This window comes from Leptinotarsa decemlineata, unplaced genomic scaffold, assembly GCF_025532065.1.
Source record: "Leptinotarsa decemlineata unplaced genomic scaffold, Ldec_3_MD MMD2_P_RNA_scaffold_14, whole genome shotgun sequence".
NCBI lineage: Eukaryota > Metazoa > Arthropoda > Insecta > Coleoptera > Chrysomelidae > Leptinotarsa > Leptinotarsa decemlineata.
The window spans coordinates 10,353,534-10,367,923 of record NW_027412528.1 but is presented as its reverse complement, the minus strand read 5'-3'; the positions used below and the strand labels follow the sequence as shown (position 1 = coordinate 10,367,923).

Genomic DNA, 14,390 nt, shown 5'->3' with positions numbered 1-14,390 from the left:
ATATTGTGTTAGAACTGATACCTACAGCGCTAGCCGTAGGTATCAGTTCTGATGCGAATAGTTTTTCTGCTTCTTCCTGATTTTTCGAAGTCTTAATACACCATCAACCAGTACTTGATGTGCTCTAAACTCAAGTACTACTGTTTTTCTGCCAGTGTCATAAAATTCATTGAATCATATTTTTCAAATCGAACACAGAGAGTAGTGATCGATGGGAGTGTATCAACCTCCAGAAATATTATGTCCGGTGTACCGCAAGGGTCTATCTTAGAGTCATTTCTCTTCATAATGTATGCTGTCGATTTACTGAATAGAATAGAACATGCTTCTGTACGAATCTTTGCTGATGATACTCAACTGATGCATTGTTTTCCACCATACGAATACAAGATTGATTCATATCTGAAAGCAATATGATCATTGTCTGACAAAAAGAATCTGGTGTTAAATGCTACGAAGTCTATATTTACACTTCTTCGTTATAAAAAGTCTAGACAACTTCACGGTCAATTCTTGTACATTCTTTCTTCATTTACATCTATATTTAGAAAGGGTTTTTCGTTTCGCGTGGTAGATTTATATGGTTCTTCATAAGCTAAACATTTATTGAATTTCACTAGTTCGGACTTCCATTGTCTACTTTATAAAATGATTTGAAATCCCTGAAACAACTAAAAAAGAAGAATTGAAAATGATTAGCTGAAAATAACAATTATATTAACCAAAATAAACCTGAAATGAAATAATAGTGTAATAAAATACAAGTAAAAATAGAACAATTGAATAAATAAAAATAAAGAAATGAAAAAAGAAAATAAAAATAAAAAGTGGAGAGATTCCAAGTCACGTTAGTTTACGACGTTTCGATTGTTAGTATCTACAATCGTCTTCGGGTGATGACTCGATACGATCAGCAGCAGCTGCCAACAGCAGCCAAGAATGCTCAGGGCCTTCTTTACCCGGGAGTTCAAGGAGTGCAGCAGTACCCGGGCGTGGGGTCCTAGGGGGCGCGGCGTCGAGAACTAGAAATTGGAAATTCTATTCAGGTACCTTTAATCTCATTCAATGCCAACGTCATTGCATGCACATAAACAAAATGTGTTCCATTAATCTTTCCCTTGAAAATGATCACTTGGTGATCGTTGGGATAAAACTCTAGTAATATTCATTAGTACACCAAAGGCTCCAAACAATGCATCACAAATAGCAAATATGCTGAACTTCACCTCCATCTACTTATATTTGTCATATCATTTCATATAGATGCATAAAGACGAATATTATTATTATAAATTCAATGTGCCTGAGGTGAAGCAGTTATTTTCTAACCGATATTTGACTCATTGAACAAAAAATGCTTATCTCTGAATAACAAATATTTTCAAACTATCATTCAATTTCAATAAACACCTACAGTTTTGTTGTCGAAAGGACGTCTTGGTATTCAATTAATACATCGAGAAAGAAAGCTGGCAACAGCGCCCAAAACTCTTCATAGTTTCTGTTCCGATGGTGAAACGGCTTATATTATTGGGGAGGGGGGGAGGTGGAGGGCATTGTTAGGTTTTGTCGTGAAGATGTTCATTTCACTTCGAAAGACGGTTGGAGTGTTACTTTTGTGAGTCTGTTATATGTAGTAGATTTTCCGATTTAGTTTTTGAGGTGTGCGTTGTAATCCAAATAGAAAACGATATCACATCAAGTGCTTGTTTGGGAATAGGTAAGATTTGTTATATCTCAATGTTGAGAAATCATTGACCAAACGAAAACCGTATCATTCAAAATAGCAACCTACAATAAGATGGGAATTTATTTCTAATGTTTAAATAATCATGCATTATCAATTTTCAAAATAGCTGGAATATTTTACTGTATTGGTCATGGATTTATCAAATAATTTCTATTGATGAATTGATTGTGAGTGAATCGTTACACAAATTGACGGTGCCATCCTACATAACCTCATTCCATGTCACAGCAAAACAAGTTGTTAAATTCGGTAGTGTGTTCATAACAAATATTGAAAAGAAGAATGATTTGAGTATTCAAAAAATTCAGTAGTATACTTTGAATACTTCAAATATCGATTATTATCTTGTATACTAAATAGAATCACCAATGTTAAATTGGCTGCCAAAATTTTCGACATTCCTGATCAACAAGTGGCGTGGATGTTTCTCCCCCTTTTGGGTTATTGGATTGAAGTAAGCAGTCAGCTGCCACGGCAACGCGATACGCAATGCTATTATATCATGAAGACGAAATATTCGACAAAGATTTTCCTCGAATCCTGGAAAAACAATATTTTTCCCTCTATTAGGATCGAATGGATATCTTTCGTTGATATGATGATTTCTTGTGCTATCGCGTAGCCGTGGCTACTTGCCACGCTTACTTCAAGCCAATAACCCGAAAAGGAGGAAACATGCCCGCCAATGGTCAGGAATGTTCAAAAATTTTGGCAGCCAGCTCTGGACGGCCAGCAATCTTGTGTTTTTTTGTGAAGATTCGATCTTTTTTTTAGAACACAACATTGAAAGTATGGCAAGGTCAGATGATAATGAAGGCGAGATTTGGAAAGAAGGAGACCTCGATGCTGAAGATTGGTATTGTACAGCATAGTGCAAAAAATTGCAATGTTTTGATTTAATTTTCTTCAACCCTACAATGCTCAATTTTCTGAATTTATATGAAAAAAATACGGGATTGCTCAGAAAATTCTCAGGAATTCCCTAAAAATACTCAAAAAAAATACCTATATACAGTGTGGTACCTTTAACTGGAATAAATTCAGTAGAATTGTAGCAGAATGTTTCTTGCAAAATTCCTGAGACAGGTCGATTTTGTTTTCAAGAGAGATACATTTCTACATTCTAATGAACCAAATTACATGCATCCCTTACATAGGGTAGCTACCCCCTAAAAATTTTTAAATAGCAATAAGGGTTGATTTGTATTAAATTTTTAAGACATATTATTCCTCTAAACTGCAGTGCTCGATTTTTAAAATTTCGTCGATTAGTTTCCGAGATACTATGAATTTAATAATTTGCATAAAAAATTAGCATTTTTCAAATTATCCTCATGTGTTATGAAAAATGCGCAGCTTTGGAAAAAATGTTTAAACAGGTCGATTTTGCCTTCAAGGGAGAAACATTTTAACAATGTAATAAATCAAATTACGTACACTCCTAAGCAGGGTAGCTACCCCTAGAAAATTATTAAATAGCAATAAAGGTTGGGTTGTAGTGTGCTTTAGAAACAATTTATTTCCCTTAACAACAGTAATCGATTTTTAAAATTTGATCAAGGAGATTATAGTGAACTATCTAGTTTTACAATAAACATAAGGGTAACGGTTAAAAAAAATGTTACAAATAAGATTTAATTTAATAGACGCTCAAAGTGTTCACCAAGTACATGCTGGCATAGTCCAAGCCGATGGTAAAATTCATTTCATACATTTTTCAAAATGTCTGGAGATATTTGACGGATTTCATGCCTAATGCGTTCTTGGAGTTCATGTATGGTTTCTGGTTTCGTTACATAAATTTTGGTTTTGAGGTATCCCCATAAGAAAAAGTCTAGTGGGGTAAGGTCAGGAGAGCGTGCCGGGCACTCAATTGTACCTCTTCTGCCAATCCATCTACAGCATGTATATATATATATATATATATATATATATATATATATATATATATATATATATATATATATTTGAATAAAAATATGTTGTCTTGAATTTGAGACAAAATGCGTTTATTAGGTGAAAACATTATGTGAAATCAACTGGTATGAAACTGCATAAAACAATTGTTGTTCTTGTTCAAACACAAGTAAACCCCGCATTTGCTACACTTTATTTGGGAACAACATTTACAGGTGGGAAACTTGCACCTTTGTCTTGTGTCGGTATAAAGGGGCCAATGGGACAGACCATCCATTCTCACGTCCTTTGGTGGAATATAGGAGGTGGTCGCAGAGCGTTTTTTCTTCTGCTCAATCTTTGCCTCTACGTCAGATGGTCTTCCCCTTTTTGCTATTCGCTCAGTTCCAATTCTGCAGAGGCAGTCAGCAATTTCTGCTCTGAACTCTGCCAATTTCAAAATTTTTGTTTCATTTTTTGGAGCCGCACATCTCTTATAGAGAAGCCAAGAATTTACTAGAGCCATATCTACTAAATGGTAAAATAGTCTCATGTACCATTTCTTACTTCTCATTATTATCAATCAAGCTATCTAGGAGATCCACACCTCCCATGTGTCTGTTATATTCGAGCACAAGATTTGGGCATTGGAGTTCCACAGTTTTTTTCTGTTTTTTATCGAAGCGTTTGACTGTTCCTTTCGGCAATTCTCCCACGAAAGTTGATATCAATGAAACATTTTTGTTATCTTTCCACAGGACAATAGAAATATCAACGCCATCGAAATTGCAGACATATTCACAGGAAGTTCCTCGATCAAATTTTTTAATTTTTTCTTCTGAAGGCAACTTGCAATTATTGAGAACCCGATTTCTTCTCACAGTTCCTAGAGCAAATATACCTCTACTAGCCAGAAATGACATGAGCGGAAGAGATGCATAATAATTATCAAAGTAGACCACATGATTCAAATTAGTTGGAACCACTCTGGATAAACGTATGACATTGAAGCTGCCCCCAAATCTGGTTCATCTGGTAGTCTGAATTTTGGCTGATTTTCGGCACCACTATAAATTTCTAAATTATAGGAGAAGCCACTAGCTCCACAAAGAACGAACAGCTTATAACCCCACTTATGATGTTTTGCTGGCATATATTGTTTCAACTGATGCCTTGCCTTCGTGACACATAACTGTTCGTCCACTGATATGCTTTTTTCCAATGGGACACTCTGAAATTTCAACGACAGGGCCTTTATAATGGGTCTCAATGAAGCTATCATATCATAGCTTCAAATCGATTTTGACTCATAGTCTCTTTTACCTGTCTCAATCCTAATCTACTATATATCCTCCTATCCTAATCTATATATATATATATATATATATATATATATATATATATATATATATACATATGCCTAAATGTTTTTGTAAATCAGCAACGGTGATTGGTCTTATTTGGATCTTTTTGAACCATGTAGAGATTTGATTCATCAACTATATATTCTGCAATAGTTCATCGTCAAAAAAATATTTGAAAAAAGCAAATGGTGTTTCCAATTCCATGAATATATTACCAAGTGTTTCACTTCCTTTGAAAGGTTTGGCATCTTCGTCTAAAACTAAATTTCTTTTTCTCCATGTGACTTCAGGTTTTTTCTTTTTATATTTATTGGTTTCCATCTGAGTTTTAGTAGTTTCAGCACCATCCTGAATATCAGTTTCGACATTCTCATCCATCTCATTATTCTGCCCAATTTCATTCACCTCAGATTCCTCATTGGACTCTAATAAATATCCATCATCGAATTCAATTGGCAGGTTTTGTATTTCGAATTCCTCTAAAGCCTCATTTATCGGAATTTCCTCTTCATCTCTCTCGCCATCAGAACAATCGAAATCATCTTCACTATCCGATAAATGTGCAATACATTCCTCTAACTCGGCATCTGTAAGGTATTTTTTCGCCCAAGCCATCCTGAATGAAAAGCGCTGTGTCTCAAATTCGATACATCCAAATATATAGACGAGCCTGTGATGGAAAAAGGAAAAGTAATGAATAATTTTCATCTTATAACATCGACCTTACCTTTATGAACAAGATACAATAATTTGGAATAATTGTTCACAGAAAAATCACACAAATTTGATAAATCGCTTATCACGTGTTTGCTTCAAGCATATAGCGACCGATAGCGGGCTTTTGAAAACTCATAAACAGTAACTGACCACGCGCATCGGAAATTGAATCTTAACTAACTCATTCATAAAGCTGTTCTAAATATGCGACAAAACGTTTTGGGCACCTACTCGAGATTTATTAGCTTTCAAATGAGGAATATAATGTGATGTTCTGAATTTAATACATTGAGCACTGTAGGGTTAAGGTGTTTAGACTATCAATTGGAAAGGTGTTTTGTGGATAACTGTCCTAAAATTCATTCCTATGAATACTGCAAGGAGTATATGAATACTTTAATCTCTAAAGACTACGATGATATCGCCAATTATTTTATCCATAAGTTCAATGAGTGGAAGAGAGACATTTTTTGTGGCAGGTCAATAAATTCTCCCTCGCACTCATTGAGCTCATGGACACAATAATTGGCGATATCTATGTAGTCTTTGGAGATAACAGCCTCAAACCTGGTAGGTTTCGCTGGATTCCTTATGATCATCCCTAACCGAACATGTGATGATATACAGATAGATAGATTATTTTTTATTCATCCATGAAGCTTTACACAGTACAGCATAGTATTAAAACTTATCAGACCAGTCGATTACATATAACAACAGGGTGTCTCATTTAAAAATGGAAAGTTGGTATTACTTCCGGCGAAACCAGAAGAGAAAAAAAAATAATTTTTAGGTTGAAAAGTGCCAATTATTATGTATATGGGATATCCCAAATGTCAATCAACTACCTTTAAAAATAAAGGAGATGTATATAATTTATCAAGTTTAGATAAGGCAATCTGTGAATGAAGTTGAGGTAAACTGAAAAATTGTTTTTCAGTGTCAAACACTTGTCATAAATAATTCTAGTAGAAATCAACTTATCTTAGTATCATGAGAGTTACATTGTATTTGCTATTTCACCATTTGGAGCCACACTTCGAAATTATCAGTGTAATTCTGATAAACACGTTGACATTCACAACTTAACCGGGTGTATGTTATTTTATTGCTGAAATTATTGGTCAATTCTGCGAGATGATTCTGTACAATTGATTGCAAATTTCCAACCGAATAAATAAACATCATTAATACATTATTTTTATAAAATTCCTGTTTTGTGATCAATCCTTGATATGTGTGTCAACTTTTAGATATGTTTGAAGGTGATTGACAATGTTTCGTGATGAATTTCACTAGTTCGGACTTCCATTGTCTATTATATAAAAATGATTTGAAATCCCTGAAACAAGTAAAAAAGAATAATTAAAAAAGAATAGTTGAAAATAACAATTATATTAAGCAACAATAAACCTGAAATGAAATGATAGTAAAATAACCTACAAGTAAAAATATAATAATTGAATAAATCAAAATTAAAGGAATGCAAAAAAGAAAATAATAAAAATAAAAAAGTGTAGAGATTCCAAGTCACGTTAGTTCACGACGTTTCGATTGTTGTTATCTACAATCGTCTTCGGGTGATGACTGGACTGATTCCTCCGAGAGATGACTATTTTATAGGTCGTTGAAATACTTTCACTTTCTCTACTTTCCATTTTCCGCTTCACTGATTTCGTGAGAGATGACCGATTTGGCGGGAGTTGGTCATTTCTCGTTTGATGATGGGTTTCCATATGTTTCGTATATCTACGCTGGCCTGGCTGAATACGTTGTTAGACAACATGTATGCGGCTTCCTTAAATTTTCTCCTGAACCAATGTTCCTCTCTGTGCAAGATCTCAGCTTGGGACCACTCGATGTTGTGTTGATGGGTCCAAACATGGTCTGCTATTCCTGATTTGCTGGTTTCTCCTCGCTGTGTGTGCTTCTTGTGCTCGGCAATGCGAATATTCAATGGCCTCTTAGTTTCACCAATATAGGATTTTCCGCACTCACAGGGTATCCGGTAAATGCAATTCTTGGAATCGCAGTCCGCGTTTGGGGGCCTGGTTTTCGTGAGGCTGCTACGGATAGTGTTACCGGATCTGAAACAGGTTCTAATGTTGTACTTGGAACCAATTCTTCTTATCCTCTCCGATAATCCTCTGATGTAGGGAAGTGCAAGCACTGGTTGTGACGGCTTCTCTTCCTTGCGAGGCTCCTGCTGTCTTTTGGCCAAAGTCTTTTCTACCATCGCTCTGGAGTATCCATTCCGCTGAAGATCACTTTTGATGATGTCTAGTTCCTTCTCGAGACCTTCCTTTGTATTACAAAGCCCAAAAGCACGGTCTAATAGAGTCTTGATGATTCCTCTTTTTGTCGATTGATGGTGGTTGGATTCGTGGTTCAGATACTGTCCCGTATGAGTGGGTTTTCGGTATACAGATGTTTCCCACTTAGTGTCGGTCCTCTTCACCAAAACGTCTAAGAATGGCAATTCATTGTGGATTTCCTTCTCCATTGTGAAAGTGATGGAAGGTCTCACGCTGTTGATGTGTTTCAGAAAGGCGTCTAGTTCAGTATTCCCATGGTTCCATATTATGAAGGTGTCGTCAACATATCTCAACCAGACTCGAGGTTTCTTCATAATATGGAACCATGGGAATACTGAACTAGACGCCTTTCTGAAACACATCAACAGCGTGAGACCTTCCATCACTTTCACAATGGAGAAGGAAATCCACAATGAATTGCCATTCTTAGACGTTTTGGTGAAGAGGACCGACACTAAGTGGGAAACATCTGTATACCGAAAACCCACTCATACGGGACAGTATCTGAACCACGAATCCAACCACCATCAATCGACAAAAAGAGGAATCATCAAGACTCTATTAGACCGTGCTTTTGGGCTTTGTAATACAAAGGAAGGTCTCGAGAAGGAACTAGACATCATCAAAAGTGATCTTCAGCGGAATGGATACTCCAGAGCGATGGTAGAAAAGACTTTGGCCAAAAGACAGCAGGAGCCTCGCAAGGAAGAGAAGCCGTCACAACCAGTGCTTGCACTTCCCTACATCAGAGGATTATCGGAGAGGATAAGAAGAATTGGTTCCAAGTACAACATTAGAACCTGTTTCAGATCCGGTAACACTATCCGTAGCAGCCTCACGAAAACCAGGCCCCCAAACGCGGACTGCGATTCCAAGAATTGCATTTACCGGATACCCTGTGAGTGCGGAAAATCCTATATTGGTGAAACTAAGAGGCCATTGAATATTCGCATTGCCGAGCACAAGAAGCACACACAGCGAGGAGAAACCAGCAAATCAGGAATAGCAGACCATGTTTGGACCCATCAACACAACATCGAGTGGTCCCAAGCTGAGATCTTGCACAGAGAGGAACATTGGTTCAGGAGAAAATTTAAGGAAGCCGCATACATGTTGTCTAACAACGTATTCAGCCAGGCCAGCGTAGATATACGAAACATATGGAAACCCATCATCAAACGAGAAATGACCAACTCCCGCCAAATCGGTCATCTCTCACGAAATCAGTGAAGCGGAAAATGGAAAGTAGAGAAAGTGAAAGTATTTCAACGACCTATAAAATAGTCATCTCTCGGAGGAATCAGTCCAGTCATCACCCGAAGACGATTGTAGATAACAACAATCGAAACGTCGTGAACTAACGTGACTTGGAATCTCTACACTTTTTTATTTTTATTATTTTCTTTTTTGCATTCCTTTAATTTTGATTTATTCAATTATTATATTTTTACTTGTAGGTTATTTTACTATCATTTCATTTCAGGTTTATTGTTGCTTAATATAATTGTTATTTTCAACTATTCTTTTTTAATTATTCTTTTTTACTTGTTTCAGGGATTTCAAATCATTTTTATATAATAGACAATGGAAGTCCGAACTAGTGAAATTCAACTTTTAGATAATTCGGACTACTGGAAGTGGGCTAAAATCATATTCAAATTCAGATCATTATTATCATTTTTGCATTTCTTCATTTCATATATTTTTTATATTTGTGGCAAATTTCGAATTTTTTGTTAGAACGGAAACAGAAGGCTACATTTGCATTAGTGCTTTATTCAGAATTCATGACCCTTAGATGCACTGTCTGGAGGTAAAAATTGCACCGCGGCCAAATTGATCATACGCATTGGTTTTTATCCTTCACCCTCCCGCCACAGTTCCATCATAGAATTCAGTAATTCAGTATCGTTTGAAAATCATTTGTAAACAGTGCTTAGTGCTTGTTACACGTGTTCCATGAAACCCTCAGTTTGTCCGATTCGGAGGACTGTGATAAAAAATTGCGGTAAGCCATTGAAATGGTGAAAGTCTAGTAAACATCGTTTTCAGAATGTTATGGATCATTTGATTCTGAAATGCTTTCAAACATTTTTGTATGATATTTTGTAAATCTCTCCATATATTTTAATCAGAGAAAATGATAATAAAACTGAAATCCAATAATTTGAATAATTCCGGTAATAATTTCATTTTTTTATCATTCATATCTAGTAAAGTCAAAAATTGTTTTATACAGGGTAAATCTAAGTATGGTACCGTCCATATTTAGGTACCGATTATGAATTTCAAGCTGAAAAGTTCGAAAGAAAGTCGATGATTTACTCTGCATATTTTTGTGAATTCAAAAGTTAGTGTATACAGGGTGAGTCTGAATATGGTACCGCCCATATTCTTCAGGTACCCATTATGAATTTGGAGGTGAAAGGTTCGGAAGAAAGTCGATGGTTTACTCTGCATATTATTGTAAATTCAAAAGTTAGTGTATACAGGGTAAGTCTAAGTATGGTACCGTCCATATTTAGGTACCGATTATGAATTTCGAGCTGAAAAGTTCGAAAGAAAGTCGATGATTTACTCTGCATATTTTTGTGAATTCAAAAGTTAGTGTATACAGGGTGAGTCTGAATATGGTACCGCCCATATTCTTCAGGTACCCATTATGAATTTTGAGGTGAAAGGTTCGGAAGAAAGTCGATGGTTTACTCTGCATATTATTGTAAATTTAAAAGTTAGTGTATACAGGGTGAGTCTGGATATGGTACCGCCCATATTGTTCAGGTACCCATTATGAATTTTAAAGGTTCGGAAGAAAGTCGATGGTTTACTCTGCATATTATTATAAATTTAAAAGTTAGTGTATACAGGTTGAGTCTGAATATGGTACCGCCCATATTCTTCAGGTACCCATTATGAATTTTGAGATGAAAGGTTCGGAAGAAAGTCGATGGTGTACTCTGCATATTATTGTGAATTTAAAAGTTAGTGTATACAGGGTGAGTCTGAATATGGTACCGCCCATATTCTTCAGGTACCCATTATGAATTTTGAGATGAAAGGTTCGGAAGAAAGTCGATGGTTTACTCTGCATATTATTGTAAATTTAAAAGTTAGTGTATATAGGGTAAGTCTGAATATGGTACCGCCCATATCCTTCAGGTACCCAATATGAATTTCGAGATGAAAGGTTCGGAAGGAAGTCGATGGTTTGCTCTGCATATATTTGTGAATTCAAATATTCTTTAATTTGGCCATTGGTAGAGATTGAAGTGAAATTATCCACGGTTTTTTCGCCATGAAAGAGTTGGATGTTGGTCAATTGAATTAATTGCTTTGATAGTAACTCAATTATCTTATGGTGTATATAGATTTATCCTCAGCTAAATATTTGAAATTCTACAATCAAAGTATGAAAATTAAAATAGTTAATGCCTTGAACAATGAAATACCTACATGGAGAAAACAATTTTTGCAAATGTCAAAAGTCACATGTTAGCTTGAAAATTGTCAAATTGTCAATTATGTTATTTTAGACGAATTAAATATTGAAAAATATTTTCCATTTTTCGCATCACTTGCTATTTTTTTATGTTTTTGAACTATAATTCATTTCAATACATTTCCCTGCTTTGTGTAATTTTTAAAGATAAAAATTAATTGATTTAAAGTTGCTGGGGTAGAAAAAAATTAATAAATCACTGTCTATTGAGCGTTGTGAAAAATAGTCATTTTTTCTTTTTTTCAGGGTTGGTTGATGAAGTATACTTTTGGGTTGTTTTTGGCTTCGTCGTTTATTTTTTACGTCGTTGTTTTTTTTAGCTCGTTGTTTTTTTTACGTCGTTGGTTTTTTTACGTCGTTGTTTTTTTTTTCCATCGTTTGTTTTTGGCTAAATGTTGTCATTGTTGTATTCACTTATACATCAAGAGTGATCCGCGTCATGGCAGCTTTTGCACTTGTAACTACTGACAATGGCATGCAGACGGTCATTCCCAGGTCAGAAATAATATCACAGGATAATAAGGTGGAGTGTTTCATATTGGGGAAACGTTACAAAATCGTCATAAATGGATTCAACGAAGATTTTCTTTCCTTATATAATTTTGCTGTGGGACATAACACACGCAGACTTGAGGTTGTCTTGGAGAAAAATTTGAACATTGACAACCCAAATGAAGCAAAGTTGGAAACTCCAAAGGGTAGAAAAAAAACAGAACGGATTACTGATTCGTTAGAGGGCAGGTCTGTACAGAAGAAAATGAAACCCAGACGTATTTTTCAAAATGTTTTCAAGTCCAATGATTTGCCCTCCGTGTGCAATTGCTTGTCTGCAGTATGTAACTGTTTGTCTTCTGCATCTGACAGTCTGTCTCCTATGCATGAAAGTCTGCCTCCTATGCCTGACAGTCTGCCTCCCACAATCGAGAGCCTGGCTCCCTCAATTGACTGTTCTCTTCCCACAGTTGACTGTTCTCTTCCCACAGTTGACTGTTCTCTTCCCTCAGTTGACTGTTCTCTTCCCTCAGTTGACTGCCCGCCTCCCACAAATGACAGATCACCTCCCACAATTGACAGCCTGCCTGCTACAAATAACATTCTTCTTTCAACGTCCTCCAACAGTCTGCCCTCCAAAGCCATGGGTCTGCCTTCTTCATTAAGGAGTCAGTCATCTATATCCATCCTTTCAACCATTGCTGAAGAATCCGTATCAGAAATGATTGATGATAATCCCACTTTAGTGAATGAAGCTGCTTATAAGCGAAGGTGAGTAACGACAAAAATCGAATCTATTAATTTTCACACAATTGAACAATGTCCTCATGTAAGTTTACAGTAACATGATAAACATATTTTTAATGTTACTGATGTAATGTTTGTTTAATCTTCCGCTTGAAGATGATCATTTGATGATTGAAAAACATGTTAAAAATAACGGTTTGGTGCTGAGATAGAACTAAAGCAATATTCCTTACCACAACAGTGCATCACGAGTTCATTTGTGTTCAATGGAAACCCTTATTATTTTATAAAAGCAGAACTTTGTTTTATGAGGAAATAATCTGTTGGTTGTCAAAAATTTTATTTGGTTTGTTTTCTAGACGAGTTATTAAGGAATTAGTGAAGTATTCAACATATAAATTTTGTTCATTTTCTCTAGTATTTTTATCGTTTTGTTCCTGATACTTTTTTATGGTTAATTCAATATATGCTTATAAGCCTGTAATAGATACCTTGTAAAATTCAACAAAGAAATAGCAATAGGGTTAATATGAATTTGAGACCCTGAATGTAGATATATTTTGTTACAGAATCTGCAACAAACCTAATATCTGCAAATTCTGCAAGCAGTCCAAGACCAATGTTAAACGACACATCTTGTCCATGCACAGAAATGAACCTGAGGTTAAGGAGTACATTGCAATGGCTGATGAAAACCCTAACAAAAAAGAAAAACTTTCACAAATCAGAAGAGACGGTAATTTCTCTGCTTTCAAAGAAGGTGAAAATATTGTCCCTGCTAGAGTCTCTAAATATTTTGATAAACCTGATAAATCTCAGTACATAGCATGTACTTGCTGCAAAATAATCGTCAAAAAAGATTCATTAAGGAAACATTTACAAAAAAATTGTACGAAAAACCCTTCCAACTCGAGCAAAGGCATGTTGTTCAAATCTAGAGCTAATTCAGAAAATATTCATAGAAGGGCCAACGAAGTTGTTAAATATTTCTTATTCCCTGCTTTTAGAGATGGTCCTATTAAAGAGATCATACGATTTGACAACCTCATTATTCTTTATGGTAATGAAATGGCTTGTAAGTACAGATCACAGCATCATTATCCTATGATACGAAATCGTATGATAAGAATGGCAATGGTTTTGTCAATGATTAAAGAAAAAAATTCTTCTGTGCGTCATTTCGAAGATATTTTAAAGCCCCAGATGTTTGACTATATTATTGAAGTTATTAACACCTTGGGAGATTATGATGAAAACACAGGGAATTATAATAAACCCTCTTTACCAACCGAAGTTGGTACATCTCTAAAATATATGATCCAATTACATATTTCGGAATGTATCAAAAATGGGGACATGGAAGGAAAGAAGGATTCCAAAAATTTGTTACATCTGTTGAAAACAGCGCTTCCGGCACACGTCAAACTGCATCTGAGAGTTTGTTAAAACATGAGGAAAAAATTATCTATTTTGCCCTCAATGGAGGATATCAAGAAGTTGAACTCTTATGTAATGACAAAGAGAAATCATTACTATGAGGCTTTGATGAAAAGTTCAATGTAAATACTTGGAGGAACTAATTTTACTTTGATTAACATATTGATTTTTAA

The 14,390-nt window shown here is 35.4% G+C and overlaps 2 protein-coding genes across 3 annotated transcripts in view; one reads left to right on the top strand and one right to left on the bottom strand.

The window, feature by feature from the left end:
• The window catches only part of LOC141483782 (uncharacterized), a 163,420-nt gene that overhangs the window by 89,861 nt on the left and 59,169 nt on the right, over positions 1 to 14,390 (bottom strand). The window lies entirely within an intron of this gene.
• Positions 34 to 14,368, top strand: LOC141483679 (uncharacterized). 2 transcript variants are annotated; one of them, XM_074178479.1, is made up of 3 exons: positions 34 to 1,720; positions 11,788 to 12,804; positions 13,350 to 14,368. In XM_074178479.1, the coding sequence occupies exons 2-3, from the start codon at positions 11,981 to 11,983 to the stop codon at positions 14,224 to 14,226; spliced, it is 1,701 nt and encodes a 566-aa protein (XP_074034580.1). In that variant the 5' UTR covers positions 34 to 1,720; positions 11,788 to 11,980; the 3' UTR covers positions 14,227 to 14,368. The 2 variants fall into 2 exon arrangements, with proteins under 2 accessions (XP_074034580.1, XP_074034584.1); XM_074178483.1 differs by lacking the exon at positions 34 to 1,720 and adding an exon at positions 9,571 to 10,050.

What these genes read in the sequence shown, in the direction of transcription:
- LOC141483679 (XM_074178479.1), top strand. Translation starts at nt 11,981, where the DNA reads ATGGCAGCTTTTGCACTTGTAACTACTGACAATGGCATGCAGACGGTC. An exon ending in GAAGCTGCTTATAAGCGAAG is followed by an intron (nt 12,805 to 13,349) that starts GTGAGTAACGAC and finishes ATTTTGTTACAG; the next exon opens with AATCTGCAACAAACCTAATA.